The following is a 19193-nucleotide window of genomic DNA, read 5'->3' on the forward strand; positions in this document are numbered from 1 at the left end:
AGCTTTGAAATCACTTGCTGTTAAAGATGGGTCACGCATGGATCATACTGGTCACAACGCAGATAATGATCTATTAGATAATTTCTTTTCATTATCAGACGAATCCACCACTTCTGATGAAGAAGGGATCAGTAGGGACTGGGCCGAGTACGCGCTCGGAAGAGAGGATGCGGCCCAATCCATGCATAAGACTCCTAGAACTGTCCGCAGAAATAATAAAAGTGGGGTTGGGAAGAATCTGGGAGATACTCTATCCGATAACAACCTTGATACTCTGGCGGAGAATCTTGCATGGGATTACTCTTTCTCCGCAGTGAATCCTTCCCCCCTCAGTCAAGGAGTAGACCCCGAGAGCTCAACTGTACCTAAACCATCTGACACCTCTAAACCTATAACGTTGGAAATGATTTATGAGACAATGATCTCACACAGAGCAGAGACTCGGCTTGAGAACGCCAGAACTCAAAGTGCCTGTCGTAAACTTCAAAATGCTATCAGACGCATTAATAAGTCAAGCGCTGAGATAGGTATCAGAGTTAATGAGACTGAAAATCGTATCTCTGCTCTGGAAGATGCATTATCTACGCAGAAAGATACGGTGACTGCTCTTAAAAAGCAAAAAGATGATGTCACTTGGAAGGTATCTGAGCTTGAAAATCAAATGCGACGGAATAATCTACGTGTGCTGGGCGTTCCGGAGGGGGCGGAGCAGGATGATCCGAGACAATTTATAATTCAAATGTTTACTGAGGCTTTTCCGGAGCTTTCCCAATGGGACTAGGAGACTCAGATTCAGAGAGCTCATCGATTCCCTATCCGTCAAAAACAGACAATCACCCAGTCAGGCTCGGATCCCAAATATCCCCGTGTCATTTTGATCTCTATGAACAACTTCCTAGCAAGAGATGCTGTTTATGATTTAGCTCGCCCCAACAGTAAGCGACTGGCTAAGGGGATCCACTTCTTTGTCAGACCAGATTTTTCCCATGAAACAGTTTCTCGTCGATGGCATTTGCGCCAATTAATACCCATGTTTCATGCAAAGGGGGCACAGGCGTTTTTAATGAACCCTGCTAAATTAAAGGTGGTGGCGCAGGGTCGAAATGAATTCTTTCTATCTGAAATAGCCGCCAAGGAATTCTTGCAACAACTGGCGCCTCTGGGCTGAAGATAGCATTGTGATTAAGATTAAGATGGCAATCTATACCGCGTAGTCACTTTTGGTTTTGGTTTTTGCTTTAGGGTATGGGGAAACCGCGGGTGAGTGTTTCCAGCTCCCCATCACCAGGACCACGGTCCTATTGCCTCATCATTGGGTGGGTAGGGTGGGAGGGGGGAGGTTGGAGGTTGGGGTGGGGGTGGGCACAGTAGAGGGGGGGGAAGATTGGGTTGAGGGTGAAGGGAGAAATGGGGGGAAAAAAAATATGGTCCGCAACCGTCTTTTACATCTCTATGTTTTGTCACTCGAGCTATTCATGATTGGCTTTATTAAAGGGCTCTTAGATTTGCAATCTAATGGCTAGTTTGAATTTAACAATCGCCACGTATAATGTTTGCGGCCTTAATAGCTATGAAAAACGAAGGAAGATGCAAATGGAATTGAAACTTATTAATCCTGACATTATATGTATCCAGGAAACACATATTGCGTGGTCGGCACGACAGAAATTAGATGATTTGGGGTATGCTACGTTAGTTGCCTCTAAACAATCGGACACAATGCGGGGGCTGGCTATTCTGGCCCGCCCTTCTATAATTAAAACTGAGCATACTTTAGCAGACATACATGGCAGATGGGCTATTCTTGATTGTTTAATTGGAAATAAGTGGTTTACCCTTTGCACAATTTATGGTCCTAATGTGGATGATGCAAACGTTTTTAATTTCCTAAACGGTGAGCTCGCTCTATGGCCTTCACCAGTTGTGTGTTGTGGGGACCTTAACATCCATTTAGATAGTGATTGGACAGGCCCCTCCTTGACTCCATATCGGGGTCGTAAACCCAAGGTTTTTCAGGCATTAAAGAACTTGATGGCGGACCATGGCCTGTTTGATGGGTGGAATTTTGGCTATACTTTTTTTTCTTCTCCACACACCAAGTTTTTTCGGTTGGATTATTTTCTTATTCCCGTAGCTTGGGCCTCCCGCTGTCAAATCCAAATTCACCCTAGATTGCTATCTGACCATGCCCCCGTAACCATCTCCTTTCCTAATGTTGCTACCATACGACTCAAAAAGACCTTTACCTTTGATAGGAAGCTTTTGCTTGATACTTCTTTTGTGTCTTACATGAAAAAGTGGATCCCAGATTTTTTCCAGCGTAACCGCGACTCAGCAGAACCCGCGGTAGTCTGGGACTCCTTTAAGGCTTGCTTCAGAGGTGAGGACCTTAGCTTTGCGTTACATTTGCAAAAACTGCGGAGACAAAATCTGATGCAGTTATACACTCATCTACGGAATGCGGAATTGGATCTTATAACTAATCTACAGGCAGCCATAGATCCTAAGGATAGCCTTGATAAATTAGCTCGTTGCAAAGTTGAGATTAATCTTGTTTGGGCCCAAGAGATCTCGCTTAAATATCATCTTTACCGGAAACAGATGTATGAATATTGTGAAACAGCCGGGAGATGCTTAGCTCAAAGGATCCGGGCGAAAAAGCAAATGTCTAACATTAAATGCATTTATAATGACCAACAGGTATTAATCCAAGATCCCGTGGCTATCATGAAAGTCTTTCATCAATTTTACTCTGATCTGTACTGCCAGCTGGATGCTGATGATATCCCACCTGATCTTGGGCTTCCAATTTTAGAATGGGATAGACTTGACCCTGCCGCAGCAGAAAGATTGGATCTTCCATTTTCTGATGAGGAAATTGAGCGTGCAGTGTTTAATCTACCCTCTGGTAAGGCAGCTGGCCCCGATTCTCTTCCATCAGAGATTTATAAGACTTTCTTTCAAGAACTTCGTCCTGATTTGCTGAACACTTTTCAGGCAGCTAGGTTGGGCATTCCACCTGAATCATGGGCCGCTGCTTATATAGTCATATTCCCGAAGAAGGGGAAACCCCACGATCAACCCGGGTCATACCGTCCGATATCGTTGCTCAACTGTGATGGTAAACTATACGCGAAATTGTTAGCAAACCGCATGGCCCCTCTCGTGGCGGGTCTGGTATCACTACAACAACATGGCTTTGTGCCGGGGTGGGGGACGGTAGATCATGTCAATAGGGTCATCGCACTTCTCGACGCCGTGCAGGCTGAGTCCAGATTTCTGGGTCTTGCCCTGCTCGATGCCGAGAAGGCGTTTGACCGTGTATCCTGGAGGTTTTTGTGGGAGGTCATGAATCGTTTGGGATTTAGTTCTAGCTTTCTCCGGGCTCTCCAGATTTTTTATCAGTCCCCTACTGCAAGGATCTGTGCCATGGGCTTTAAATCTGAGGAGGTTCAGATCAGTAGAGGGACCCGACAAGGCTGCCCCTGTTCCCCAATTCTTTTCGCTTTTTACATTAATCCCTTTGTTAAAATGCTTGGGCTTAGCCTACAAATTCCCCCTTTCATAGCTCATGGCGTGAAGTATAATGTCCTCACGTATGCGGATGATATTGCCGTTATTACATCTGATCTGAATAAGGCTTTACCCTCTATAGAATTGTTAGCAGAATCTTTTGGGAAATACTCTGGGTATAAACTTAACAAATCCAAAACGCAATGTTTGTGTACGGATCAAACTCTTGGTCTTGATAATAGGATTATGGAAGAAGTGGTTTACCTGGGTATCAAGATTAGGCCTAACTTGGAGGAACTTGTTAATACCAATTGGATTGAGATATTGGATAAATCTAAACACGCATTGGAATCTTGGCAGAGTTTGCATCTTACTTTGGTCGGTAGAGTTAATTTACTTAAAATGATTATACTACCCAGAGTACTTTATTTTTTTCGAGCTGTTCCTTTATTAATCCCCAGGTGCCAAATTCGCCAGTTACAATCAATTTGTGAAAAATACTTATGGGCCCCAGGAAAAATCCGTAGAGCTTCACGTTTTATGACACTCCCCCTTGTCCGTGGGGGTTGGGGAGTACCGGACTTCGCCTTGTATCAGATGTCATGTTTACTTTTAAGGGTGACGATTTGTTTCTTGTGTTACTTCTTTTTCAAGTTTATTGACCCTCATCTTTTATGAACCCTAAATGTACATATTGAAATAAGATAATGTGTAATATATTACTGGATTGTACAGCATCCTCCAGTATTAACAAGCATTTGCAATGCAATCGGTCTCACCTTTGGCAACCTATATGTATTTAGCTATGCAGCACATTAGTCTGGGTGCTGAAAATCTACTGTTCTTTAAAATGGAGGGAGAGTAAGCACCAAACTGCGTGACACGCCAGGTATGGGAACACATGGAGAGAAATATTGCCTTTCAGCGGGAAATGGTACAGTCCAAAGCTCCGTTTTTAATATAAAATCAGGACCTTTGGTGGTCATATCACTGAAAATAAAAGATTTGAAAAAAAAATGTAGTCTACGGGTGCTTGTGGAAGACAAAAGTGATTTTGGTATTTTACTTACCTCTGCTGGTCGTTTTCTATCAAGACAAATAGAGACAGTTAAACAAAAAAAGAGAAAGTCCTTAAGCATAAACAGACAAGTCCTAGGGCTGATCTCCAGAGCCCACATAGTACATACACATTTAAGTATATAATAAGTATATTCTAAAGTATATACAAGAGGTCTCGAATGCTCGACCTAAACACACAAAGGGGAAAGGAGGAGTATGAGAAAGACTTAAGTACCGTCACAAAGAGAGACAGCAGGAACCAGCAAGAGGAATAAACGAGCCAAGGGTGTCAGGTACTGGATTAATGAGGCCTGGGGTGGTTTCAATTCTAGAGAGCCCTGGTATTCGGCCCGCCGACATTTTTTTAATAGGGCTTCCGAGCAGAGCTTTGGGCACCGGTACTCATTATTTGACAAATTAAGCACTGACGCATCTGAAAAATACTTTACCTTCAACGATGCACACAGCACTCATCCCACTGTGGCGCAGTGCTCGTGCTCTGACCAACTTGCTCCTTTAATGGACTGTAATGGAAGTGAAGTTCCTTGTGCACCGCAGGGCTCGGGGTTTACTGCTCCTGTGTCCTGGTGGAAGAAACACCGAGCAGCTGAAGCACAATGCAGGAAACGCGGAAATTACCCGAGAGCATAGCTGCCAAGGTTTTAGATTGCCATGTGTGACATTTTCATAATTTCTGTGTAATTAGGAGTGCCATTAGAACCACTATGAATGACACTTTTCTCTCCAGCAAAATCAACCAATAAAAAATGAGGGAAACATAAATATCAGAAATCTGACCCATTTGAGAAACGAGAAACTCTAAGATCTTAAAACTGCTGCAAATTCATGAGGTGGCTGAGTCATAATTACAACGAAATTATCAACATATCATACATAGCGAGGTGAAACCTTGGCAGATATGAAAGAGGGCGAGCATCACTTCACATGACATAGCATTGAAGACCATGCCCATACTTCTGTTCTTGACACCGAGTCTTGTTTACTTAAATATTTCATAAAAGTGACAGGAAATATGTGTTTTATTCTATTGCTATGTTTATTGCTTCTCTTATACAATGCTGATCATATGATAAACTTGTGAATTTTGGTTGGCATAATGTATTGACTAGGCAGAAGCAATGCCAATTAGAAGCAATGCCAATTAGATAAAAAGAAAAGAAAAGGAGCATGGTAAAACAAGGAGAATAAAACAAATCACTTTTACCAGGTGGTGTTTGTTGTCCAAGACGATGCCATGCAAAAAATTAATGTGATGGGAAAAGGTTTTTCACTTGGAGAGGGGTGAATTAAGTTGGTAAAGCTGTCAATGCAGGGGCCACCTTATTCATAAGCGAATGCTGTAATCAGGAAAGTAAGACTTGTGAAGTAACTACTAATATTAGCCTCAGATGTCACCACTAGGAAAAAAAAAAGCGGACAGCTAGAAAGCAGGTCACATGGCTCCGCCAAGAATTAACGCTAAAAGGAGCAAGGACTTGCGTTTAAACTGCGGAACCTCCTAACAGGATGTGAGAGGCCCTAACACAGAGCCCAGCTGCCTCGGGCCCTATAGCATACATTAATTAGAGTCAGCTGACTCGCGGTCTCCGGCTGGCGCAGTCGGCAGTGTCATGACCGCATGGTGCTCAGCAAGCCTCAGGAGAGGCTGGGAGATGCACACAGCGGTCACAGCAGGCTGTATTATTACAAAATGTAAAACCAGTGAAGTGAGCAGTCCAGGGGTGTGGCGCACCACAGCTACACAATTCACTCACTTGAACGAGTCAATAAACTAAGAGAACTGCATGTACTCTCTGGCAAAGAGAAACCTTTTAAGACTTTTTTAAAACCTACTTACTGCATATTAGCTATGCCGTGGGTTTTAGAACAAGCTGCGCATGTTTCACCCTGCAGCAGAGCCTCTCTTTCTCCTGCAGAGTACATCTTCTTGCCCGCGCTGTGACCTGGGAAATGACCCAAGAGATTGTCACATACAGAAGACTGGTTGGGCCAGGAGAGGTAGGGGACTCAGCAAGGAATGTTCGAGTACTTAAATCTCGGAATCTTTTTAAATGTAATCTCGGATGTTTATTTTCCAGTGTAAAAAACACTTAAGCCGCTCTTTTTAATGAATGGATAAACCTTTCCTCTTGAAGCAATATCATGATCGGAACAAGAGGACAATACTCCCTGGGGCGCACAATTGAAAATGTCTGAAATCAGTTTTTAAGTGTGTTAGATTGCTGAATTTTACTTAGCATACATGTATGGAAATAGAGAATTTTCATATTATGCAACGTACATTGAAATGATGATTCTGAGATGGACAGTTTGATTGTCTTGAAAATAAATTGCTGCAAAGTCATTTTGTTTGGAGCACTGCTGCACTCTTGTGGGCTCTGTCGGCACTGACATTGGTGTGGCGAATAAGGGAAAGCGGGAGAGCATACTTTTTCTTTCGTCTAATTACTGAACCGCGGATATTGTCTCATTTACAAGGTAGGTTATATAATGTCGTGACCCTAAAGCACTGCGTGAAACAGATTAGAGTATTACCAACAAACATTGGCAATGCAATAGGACTCGCATTTACGCGAGACCTATTGCATTGCAAATAGCAATGCATACGGGTGACGAGGCACGAGGGGGGCGGCGGCGGCGAGAAGGCGGGAGGGGGGGCACAGGAAGAAAGTAGTCTGTGCTGTGAAGGGGCCAGTAGCCGTGGAAGGAGACAAATGACTGACATGGCTGTTATAGGGAGGGACTGACAAGCTTAAAAACAATCGGAAGGCAGCATTTAGAACCTAAGCCAATGAAGAAGTTGGGCCAGAAGGTGGGCGGAGCGTCCACAAATGCTTCCACACTATAATGTATACTGCATGCCTCGCAAAGCGATGGCAGCACATTCGCGCTGCAACGCTAGGCGAGACCTAAAAAAAAAGGTAACTGCTAATGTTTTGAAAAATCAATTTACAAATTGCTTACTAGATTTTCTATTACTCTTACAACTTGGTAGAAAAACTGCTGAGAGGGGTTCGGGGAGGGGGATTTCCTATAGGTCTATGATTGATAGGTAGCTACATTTTCAATTTTTGCCCAAAGAAAGCTAGATTGTTGTCATAAATTAAGTTTTGTTTTTCTAACTCCAGGGCTGTTGTTAAGTCTGCCATTTGTTTTCAGAAGTCGGTTTCACCTCTGATGCATTGCTCCCTAGACACTGAAATATTAATATCAGTACTGCAAAAGCAGGTATTGAATCCATACGTTAGTTTTGTCTTAGTTTTTTCTTTAATTTAATTTAGTGCACACATTTTTGTCTTTCCTTCTTAGCCCCTTTTCCACACGTATTTAATTACTTGTTTCCAATTTGAGCTGCTCAAACTTTAGTCACATTACAGTTATCCTTGTTTGTCTTAACCTCTGGCCGCATCCACCAGTTGGCTTTTTCTTCAGTTGAATTTATTTCTTGATCCCCTTTACACAAACCCATCTTTTAATCCATTAAATTGTTTTCAACAAATGATACTGAATTTGCAGGGATTTTACAAATTCATTGCATTTCTGAGTTCACCCTCTCTCCTTTATCAGGGATTTGTCTTTACATAATGTTTTACTCATTAATTTAACATACAAAATATCGCACTTCCTTGAATCATTCATCTACTAACAATCCCACCACCGGTGACTCTACTGAAATCATCTCATTCCTGCTCATATATTGACTTAGATTTTCATTATGAATTTCCTACTACAATGTTATAAAATACACTTTTAATACATTTCTAATCGGGAGACACAAAACTACAGTCTCTTATAGTCATTTTACATTTCCAAGTTTACGTTCATTCAGGTTGCACAACATTCTGACTGTGTTCTTAATCTTGCCGGCACCTGTTAATGATGTTTAAGATTATTCTTTGATAATCCATCCTGTTACTACTATTCATTTTACTACCTAGAATAATTATTGTGCTATTTCTGCTTGCATTCTTTACAACCTCACAACCTCCGTTATGCTACAACCCCTCAGCTCTTTCAAAACCGTGTTTCCTGCATGTGTCTGAATACTATTTCTTATCATTAGGTTTTTATAATCTGTATCTCTGGATTAATTAAACAAGTATCATCTAATTTAGGAAAACGCATTACATTTTCATTCTCACTGATCGTTCTTTGCACTAGTGTATTTAATCTGCTGATCCACAGTGCCAGTTGATTCCGTAATTACACCTGGTTGCCTCCTCTTGTAATTCATCTATTCTGTGTACGAGTATTCAATTCATGTTTAAACCAGCATGTTTTTGCATTTCGTGGAGTTTCTTCAACCCAGCATGATTCACAGGAACATTTTATGATGTATTTTTTTGGTTTTCCTCTCTCAAGTGTTTAGTTTGAGGATGTTGTAATACTTGTCCTTTTAATAATAATATTGCAGTGGCCACATTTGAGATATTGAAAGGCTCCATACTTTTTGTTTCGAAAAACGTTATTGTGTTTCTATCTTGGTTTTTCTTTGAGCCCTTAATAATAATAAGATAATGTCCCTCTAGGCCTAAATTTCTTTACATGTGGCTTATGGTAAGCTCAAACGTGGGGCATGGAAAGGTATTCAACTGCAGACAAAACTGATTTTATATGATTTTATATTTTTATTTTTATCATATTTAAAAAAAATTGTATCATTTTCTGAATCATTCATTTCATATTCTTTTTTACACATTGATATATGTTTAGCATTGAAAAGATAGTTACATGAATTGTCACAAAAGTTGAAGCAAGAGTACAAAAGTATATACAGATCTAAATATTCCAAAACATGAATATGTACAACAATATCACCCACAAATGATATCAAGAAAATTCATCAATAAGAAAATGTATATACACACTCACCATCCCCCTTGTTGCTCATGCACACCTCTTCTCATACCTCATACTACACATTTATACTCAATACACACATACTGCACACCCCAGAACCAGACTGCATACACAGGTGAAACCATTGGGGAGGAATGAGCATTCCCTTGCAAATAGTACTTCTTGACACTGAACAAATGGATCACCTGTATTGATTGTAAATTTTATATGCCGCAGTCCAATGATTAAATTATTAAAAATATCATCCGTTCACATTATTCACCTCTCCTTGTGCCAAAACTACCCTTAATGTAATGTGCCGCAAGACCTGTGATATTAGCTTTTACGAAGTTTCCTTTCCTTCAAAATAATATGTATAGATGATCGCTTAGCTCATGCTATGTTTCTGTCCTTTGCTGTTCCACTCATTTGTAAATAGAATTAGTATTAGAACTGGATACAGTGGTTATAGAGAGCAGTATTCAACAGTTGTATTAAAAAGTAGCAGAATAGCTTTGTTTGTTCTTAGTTCAGTTAGTTGCAGCAGTATCCATTCTACTGCCCTTTACCTTCCTTATAGGGATCAGATGTACATAGATGTATTACATCTATTTTAAATAAGATTATTACTTTATCTTTAAAATGTCATTTTTTAGTTGTTCCAAGAAGACTCTAGTGTCCACTAGATCTGTTTCAAAATCTCCAGTAATTGGTTTGAGAGAGTTATCTACACATTTCGCCATTGGTTGTGATAATGACAAGATCTCTGTTATTGTTTGTCATCCAGGTGGTTTTACTAGAGATATAAGAGACTCATAAAAACTGGAATAAGTTTTCATGTCCCAGTATGTTTATTTTTGTTGCTACACAGAAGGGAGTGGCACCCGCCTGTAATTTTTCTTCTTGCTTTTGCTATTATCTTCCTTTCACTGCCTTTGCGCTCCCATTATTATAGCTTACATTCTTCACCATTCCCTCAACATCTGCCTTATCCCTGCCGGTCTTCTACTCCCATCTGCTGTTGCCTTAAAAGTATGGCCCATTGGAATGAAGAAGGGATTATTATAATGAGGAAGTAAATGAAAACATGAGGCCTTAGATTGCATAATGCAGTGTTACAGGCCTGGTTTTTTTGTTTTACAAAGTTTTCATCATTAAAAAAAAAAATGGTTTTATAACAAGGGCAGTATCTAATATATTTCGAGTTAACATGTTGTTTAGTGTTCCCTCTATGAGAAAGTGTGGTTCCTCTATTCTTTCTACCCACCTTCCTCCCATTCATTCTATCTGTTTCGCCAACCCAGCAAAAATAAGTAACTCCTTTTCAGTATGTAAAATGTTTTACTACTCAATGTATGCAAATGTAACATTGCATGGCGCTAATTTCTCAAGTTGGCACCTAATCCCAATATGGAGTGCTATTTGTGTACACAAGGTCCTTATAGAAAATATTATTTATCAGATCTAGATATGCTTGGGGTGGAGGTACTATTGTACCACAAGTTTATGATCACATGCTAAAGACTATGGGGACGTCCATGTAACTCCTGCAGATTAACTACTGCTAGCACACAAGGGAACCAGCTTGCTGTAATGGATCTGCTAGCCGAAGGGCCAGTTTGTCTCATCATTATTGACTCGTATTAATGGTCCACTCCAATAGAGACATGCAAATGTAGACATTTTTGTAAACTGAAATTGACATTCGAATATTATTTTGCACCAATAAATGTCAACCTTACTCTTAAATGCCATGGTACACAAATAATCTGGATATCCCTGTAGTACAAAGAAACATAAACTTCATTTAACCCACTATCTGAATTACCCAGTATTTCACTCAAAAGATGGCATTATGTGTGTACCTAACTTACAGCCTGATTTGGAGATTAGTGGACTGTTAACTTGGTCATAAGCATGACAAATATCCAATCAACCTTATTACAAAAGCATTTTATCCTAAAGCACTTGTACAAAAGCGGGCAGAATATTAATCACTTGTGTGACACTGTACCCGTCCACTAAACTCTAAATCAGGTTGTTTGTCTTTATAGCCATTATCGAAAACTATGTGATGACTATTACATTGCTTCACTTGAACAGGCTTGTTTTGTCCTGTAGGCCTTCGTTTTTTCAATAAGGACAATTATTTGAATATGAGACAACCCTCAGAAGTGATTTTGCCAGACCAGCCTGACTCAGAAGAAGAAGAAGAAGAAGAAGAAGAAAAATGTGCTAGTCCAAATTCAGGTTAGTTATATTTGCATGTAACTGATTAAGTGATCTTGTACAGGGGCTGTCCAGTTCACAGGTTGAGTGAAGTATGAATGCTTTTGAGCTGTTAACTTAATATGTAGACTGAGAGACCCTTTCCAAATTTACTCTGGGCAGTAAATAGGCAGGATGTATTTACTAGCTGTGAACATATTTTCTGGATTTTCAGGAATACAAAACCAAGCAGGAGGTCTGCATAGACGCAAATAAATTATACCACATCAATCCAGTTTTCTGAGCGCTTCACTTATTGCGATGCTTCAAAGATTCACTCATAAAATATTGTGCACTATTTACAAAACCTCAATAATTCAGGCTTTGATCACAAACTGTCATAAATCTCAATGAGGCTTCCTACCCAAAACTTGAGTCAACTGTAAGAAACTGGAGGAAGACTCATCTGGTTCATTCACCATTTCCTCTGAAATCCTTATCCTTGGTACTCACAGTTGGTTAATCAACCAAGTTTGCCATTCTTTTCAAGAAACCCTCTTCCCATATAAGAACTGTACTGGGATGACTATCTACCTCCCTTTTCCATAAGAAGAGTTCACTACTTCAAGGTGAGTATTGGGCTACCTCGGGCTCCATTGTATAGGGCACACTTTACCTGTTTGCAACCGGCACACCTGAAAACAAGTCCGCGGGGCGCAAACTGGGAAAATGCGCCCTCTTATATGAAATGCACTGCCCCCAGTGCAGCCGCGAACTGGCGTTGCCACAGGGCAGTGCATTTACGTGAAAAACAGAGTGGCTTTGAAACATCCGCTCCATGTTTCACTGTGCAGGCGGCAACTCGCCTGCACTTTCAAAGGGGTTTAGAGATTTCCTTGCAGGCAGGTGCAGTTAGTGACTGCACCCTCCTGCGAAGGAATGTTTACCTCCCCAGAGGGCTGTTCTCAGGGTGTGCACTGACAGTGCGCCACTTTTTAGGCAGCACACCGTGTGCCCCCTGACATTTTCTTTCCCTCTGCGTATATAATAAATCCAGTATTTGTAAAGCGCACAGCTACCCGTAGGCATCCCGGCACTGGGGGCCATTGGGAAGATTAAGCGAGCTATTGCCCAGAGTCACATGGTGCTGGGCTGACCTGCCACCGGTGCCGGGGATTGAACCATGATCGCCCTGGCCGCTGCGCCACACCTCTTCCCTAATACGGCACGGGCGCAGAGTAGAAGGGATCCCCGGATTTGCATTGGGCCACGTCCCCATGCAAATGAGGGAGCACCTTCTTGAGAAAGCGCTGGCGCTGTATTTGTGCCAGCGCCTTCAGTATTACAGAAGAGGCCGCACAAGAGCAAGCGCAAACTCCTGTTGCGCCCCTGGGGAACTCCGGTACTACGGCCCCTGATTGTAGGCGCACATTTGGTCCTATACTTTTGGATGTGTTGTGATGTAGCAATATTTGACATGCCAGTATTCTAGTAAATAGTTAAATAATTTATACCTAAGGATTCAGGAGAATTGAAGAGAAAGCAGCCATCTACATTAATATGACTAGTGATAAATAAGAGATGAGAAATTAGATAATTTAACTGAAGTTAAATTATCTAATGTTTCCTTGAATCGCTTACAATTTGTAAAAAACATTTTTCTGACTTCTATGTTAATCTGTTCATTTCCTGAATTTCATCCCTTAGATTCAGTTTCACACTCTTTATGCCTCTTAAGGTTTTGTGTATTTTTCAGAATTTCTATTCAGATTTTTATCAATACGAGGCAAAATCTGCATCCAATCGTACCGCATTTTTCAAAGTTTTTTTTGTTGTAAATTGCAGAAGTTCCATATAGCATAGGTGGACCATTGTTTACTCATGATACATTGGTCTCTAGTCAGGCTCTTTCCAGCCTGCACTAGAGGGTAATTTCTGCATTCCTTTAACATTGGTCAAGCTTACTCCGAGGTTTCTATCGTTCCATTGTCTTACTAGTGACTTAGGATAATACATTTATAAGCTATGTGTTTGTAGATGGATTTTCATTTGCATTGAAGTCTGTCAACAACAGGCCCATTAACTTTTGAGATATTTCTAGGGTTCACTCTCCAGATATAAGGGCATACTTATGGCATTCTTCTTGGGTAATGTTTGCAACGAAGAAGTCTGTAAATTAGCCATGCCAAAAGCATTCACGCTGTATGTAAATAATTCTGCATTGATTCTTTCTTTAGGCTGTGAATTTTCAGGTGAAGGTTTTTTTTTTGTAGTTTATTTATTCAAGTTTTCCAATACAAACAACAATCAAACTCCTCAAGGCTGATATGCAAGTACAAAGCATTAGTGAGCGGAATTATTACAGTACATCTATCCTCCATCCTCAATATTCAGGTGAAGGTTAATTTCAAAGTGCCCTAACTAGATGATGTTGGGTTTTTTCTCAAAAAAGAAAGGTAATTTTTGTAATAATTTAAAGTATTGTTAATCTTCTAGGGATTCATGTCTTGGCCATCACCCTTATTTGATTGTAATGTTTCTTATTCTCAACCTGTCCAGCAAATAAACTAATTTGATGTTGTAGGCAGCGGGAAGTATTGCAGTGTTTCTGTGCCTTGCGAGGCATAAATTAAATGTTTTTGTTTTTACTAAAAAGAGATCCAAGATCCTTAGCCTTTTTTTTTTGTAAGACTTTCTAAATATGTGAATCTATAGCCAATACTCAAGTTCGATAATATTGATGCAGGCACAACCTTTGTTTTTCTATGATATTACTTTGCTTACCTGTAGACTAATTGTTTGGTCATTCTTCCTCATCAACTTGTATGCCATGAGATTGTTTACTAGTTCTTGCTTTTTTGTTTTATTTTCATATACTTTTTTCTAGCTAGAAGGACGTTAAGTGGCATGCAGTGCTATGCTGTAGAAAATAAATATGTTTGCCTGATATCTTCTGATGTAGTGCTCTTTGATCTGAAATATGAAAGAAAACCATTCAGTTTAATACTGTGTAATGTTATGAAGCTTTATTTACATTTCACCTTTTTTCACGTCATGCTTGCTATGCATCAGTTGTGTCATTTACGATTAAAGAAGAAGAAGAAGATGCATTTTTCATCAATGACCGAGGTGAAAGCAGTAATAGTCCTTTGGGTGAGTAAATAATTCATAACTGCTTTTCTGCAATGAATTAAGATCAATTGAACCTCTGCCTCTTCCAGAAATCATTTCCATCTCTCATATGTTATTTGGTTTGTTATAGCGTTACTGATTTCTTACTAAAAAATATAATTAACTGCCTTGTGATTTCACTTTTTTCCTCTTTGTAAACACCAGCCTTTCTTTTATTCTTTATGAATGCTTCATGTGAACCAGACATCAAAAATACTGTGAAAGCATTCTTTGGTAAGGGATTATATTGGATAGTGGCCTACTAGGCACAGTTATCTTGTTATGGATCTGTATAATGTATTAGGTATTTGGATGTCCATGCCGAAGGACTTGTCTGTTTGGCAGTTGTTCTTGTATAGTACATGTGCTGCCTACTAGTTGCTTTAGAGCACTGTGTAAGGGAGTGCTAACAAAAGAATATTAGACTGAATCAGCCACAGTTTGTTATGAATCATAGAATTATAATTTATGTAATTTCTTTAAATAGAATCTTGAAACTAATAAACCTGTTGACATGAATATATAGTGCACACCTGATATGTTAGAGTTTTTATTTTTCATGTTTTTATTGTTGTGAGAATGTTTTTTAATCGTTTATTTTCTGTTCATAAAGATTTCACATTTATCAATGTTTTTAAACTGCACGTCCAGTGGTTGCAAGTGTTAACAAGCATTTGCAATGCATCGGTCTCGCCTTTGGGACCTTAAATATATTTAGCTATGCAGCACATTAGCCTGGGTGCTATTTTGAATCCTGGTGTAAGGATAGAGGTTAATCCCCTGAATCTTGACAACCCATTAAAACTTTGGATTTCTTTTGATTGGGTTTGGCAGTTTCTACTACTAGAGTGCATAGGACATTGATCCAAGCCGTAATAGACCCAGATGTGTCCTCTGTTTCACTTCTTGCCTCAACTTTTGAAAGGCTTCTTCCTCAGTCAGCCTGTTTGCTACTGACCCGTTCCTTCTTAGGACCTTCACCTTAGAATCAGTTGACCTAAAGTTTCTTTATACCAAGGTTCTCCTTTTAGTTGCTATTCGTTCAGACTGTACAATAGGGGAGATTGGAGCTGTATAAGCATCTCCTCCTTTCTTAAGGATATGTGAGAATAGGGTTATCCTAAGACCCAGCCCTCTTTTTCTACCTAAATCCCTATCTAAATTCCATTCTGAGGAAGATCTTGTCCTTCCTGCCTTTTACCTTGACTCTTCCTCCCGGAGGAAGAGAAGCTACATACCTGGATGTTTGAAGAGCCATTTCTATCTATCCAAGTAGAAGAATTGTCTTCCGTTAGGTTGACTTACTTTTTGTTACTTATGGTCTCCATCCCTCTTCATCCAAACTCTCTCTCTGGAGCAAGTTGTTCTGGAATGGATTGGATTGGATTATGTTGTCTTTCTCTGTGAGAAAATGTGTAGGAATATACTACCTGACAATTTACACATCAACTAGTAAACGATCCCTATCTGGGTGGTATAAACAGTGGTGGACATTTTAAGAACAATAAAGTATGGTTAATTCCTCTATTAGTATTCTTGGAATACCTGTGTCAAACAAGCATTGTGTGATGCTTTTTGGAAAGTGAAACATTGACCTTTTTCACAAATGACCACACCAAAAGCTAATTGTCCAATGGTTGTTTGGATCAAACATTGATACTATAATGTACCAATATCAGTGACATTTTCATAATTCAGAACTCTAGGTGCTCACTTTTGGTCTATTTTGTTGCAGTCCATGTAATCACCCAGTGTCTCTATCTCTGAACTTCTCAAATCCGGAAGCTATTCCATATCTTGTCATCAGTACTCAATGATGCCTTTCCTACTTTTTTAGACCCTTGTCCCCAAAATATTGCACCAGCCCTCACTGGTGCCCAGCTTCCACAATTTCAGGGACATGAATCTGATAATAAACTATGAGCTGTGGCAGGATTGCCAATGTCTCTAAGGATGTGCATTACAGCCTGGGAGCTTGAGAAAGCTGCTTTGTGTCTGCCCTTGGAGAGAGGAGCTCTTGTGTGGGTGGCCAGGCGTGCCATGTCCCAGAGTCCTTAGTCATGCCCCTGAGCTGGAGGGAGTGTGAGCCAGCCTCACCACGAAGATATAAGATAGCTTAATCATCAAGGACAGGGGAGAGACATCAAAGGAGGTAGAGGAGGGCAGGAATGCAGAAATAAGCAGTATTTACATTGCCGAGGAAGCAGCCCTGGGTTATGTCCTAACACTAGCTTGTCCTCTTACATGAAGTATGAGAAGCGCAGCAGTCCACACATGGCACCCGCTACCTCACAGCATGTAAGAGAGTCGCAACTGCATTCAGAATCTGTGGCAGTAAGGAGATTGTCTGTAAGAAGACTGTCGCTTTTACAAGAATGTACACTATAAAGTGGCCGTCGTGGGCAGGCTAAATACAATCAATAAATGACAAAAATACAAACATAAATGAAAATGTTCTACAAGAGAAAAACAGACATACAATCAAACTAGGCTGCTTTGCAGTTTATTGTTGGGAATGGAGTTGAAGTGTGGTAACAGGATATTATGACCTGAATAGGCTATGACAAAAATACTCTGTGCTAAAAACCGTTTGCAGAAATATCGCTCCCCTGCAGCTAATAATATAATACCCACAACCCAACAGAGTGACAGTTTTGTAAATTAGGCTATGCTGCTGTATGTCTATGGATGTTTTGAAATACAGCCTTCTCATTATTCGCAAAGCTTTATCATTGCTCTGTTTTAAAATAGCACCTTTAGTACACAAGTTCCATTTGAGCATTACAGAGTTCAGTAAAACATAATTTTGATCAGGAATTAATATCCCATGAAGAACTAGCGGCAGATATGGAGGGCTGTAAACACAGCTCAGAGTTCTTACTTAGTGTGCCCATTCTCAGAGTAAGTTTTTTGACCAGTCCATAAAAACAACACTGAAATGTGAACTTCGCTATGAAGATAATGATCAGTTAATGAAGATAAATCATTCAATTCACGGTTTGATATAGTAGGTGAACATTTATGTATTATGATATGTTTTTCCACGCAGTCGTAGGCGCCGGCTCCCTGTTAGCTCCCCATGTTGCGCTATACAAGATCCCTGCATGCAGTCAGTGAAGCAGAGGCAATCTGCAGCACCCTGCTGGTTCAGAGTGTGGGTGGTGACTGAAAACATTCCAACTCACAGAGGGAATGTTACATTGTGAGGAGCATTCACTGGCGGAATCACCTCCTTTAAAGGTACAGCCTGGTGGAGGAAATGAAGCCATCCGAGTCTACAGCAGTCAAGATTTCTCTTGAAATTGCAGGATTTCAGTTGCCATCTAATCTAAAACAGCCCGAGCTGCAATGTGACATATTTAGGTTCTGGTGCCAAAAGGGATGTACAGATTCCTCAGTGGCACCGACCCAGCCTTTCTGTAGTGCGAGTAGTTGTTATGCAGGATATGTATGGTCACCACACGCGACAGTGAAACACCTTCACATAGACCACACTTTAAACCCACACTGTGCCAACCAAGCACAACGAATGATGCAGTGCACTACCAATCCATGCAGTTGTGGTGTACAAAGCGTCATGCACCGTAAATGTAACTACAATACAGAATAACTACAATATATATTGTTCATACTTGGATAATCTACTTAGTAATGCAGTCAGGTGTACTCTGGGTTATGCCTGTTGCATTATGATATTTTGTGCACACACTAAGAACGTGGGAGGGTGAGGTCGAGACCAGCTTGGAATCTGAGTCTCCTTTGGGACTGAGACCATAGGTGCTTAGAGTATCACAATCTTGGCCAACTATGCGTAGGGGTGGGACACTCAGGAAGGGCTAGGTTAGTACTGCTTCTCGGTGTGCCGATCACTCTTTGGGAAATGATAAAGCATTCTCTGTTCAGAGCAGATTAGTTAGCGGGATGAGTACTTGCAGGTTAAACTATCCCACCTCGGTCGAACTTCCTCTTTTCCGGGTCTATATCCTTCACATCAAAGATATCTTCAAACAATATCCCCGTCATGGTTCCTTGCTGTTGGGTGTGGGAGGAACTGCAGCCAATGCTGCTTTCCTTCCTAGTACACTCCGTCCAGCACTCGTACAACGTGCTAAGTGCGCACCATTCTGTTTCCGGGTCACAGCCATTGAATCGCATTATCAGCTTTGCTTGACTCCAAGATGGCAGTCGCCTTTGATAGCTGTGGACAAGTCTGCACTGTCTGGTTATGCCTATTTTACAAAACCGGAGCGTCTTGAAACAAAAAAAGGAGTGGAGTGAGACATACAGATTACCCCGCAATGTAACCTATGAGCTGAGGTGTGGGAGGGCATAGATGGGAGTAGTGAAGGAGGAGAAAGAACCTGCGGTCTGCTACAACACAT

General features: G+C 40.6%; 1 protein-coding gene across 7 annotated transcripts in view; it reads left to right on the forward strand.

Annotated features, from left to right (window-relative positions):
* The window catches only part of LOC146809836 (uncharacterized), a 119767-nt gene that overhangs the window by 76624 nt on the left and 23950 nt on the right, over nucleotides 1-19193 (forward strand). For 5 of the 7 annotated variants that reach the window (XM_085616691.1, XM_085616692.1, XM_085616696.1 and 2 more), the window contains 2 exons: nucleotides 11536-11682; nucleotides 14713-14793. In XM_085616691.1, coding sequence (XP_085472817.1) covers nucleotides 11536-11682; nucleotides 14713-14793 — 228 coding nt within the window. The remainder of the gene's footprint in view (nucleotides 1-11535; nucleotides 11683-14712; nucleotides 14794-19193) is intronic. The other 2 variants (XM_085616693.1, XM_085616694.1) reach the window with 1 other exon arrangement.

Source organism: Triturus cristatus, chromosome 7 (assembly GCF_964204655.1).
Source record: "Triturus cristatus chromosome 7, aTriCri1.1, whole genome shotgun sequence".
In the NCBI taxonomy this organism is placed as follows: Eukaryota; Metazoa; Chordata; class Amphibia; order Caudata; family Salamandridae; genus Triturus; species Triturus cristatus.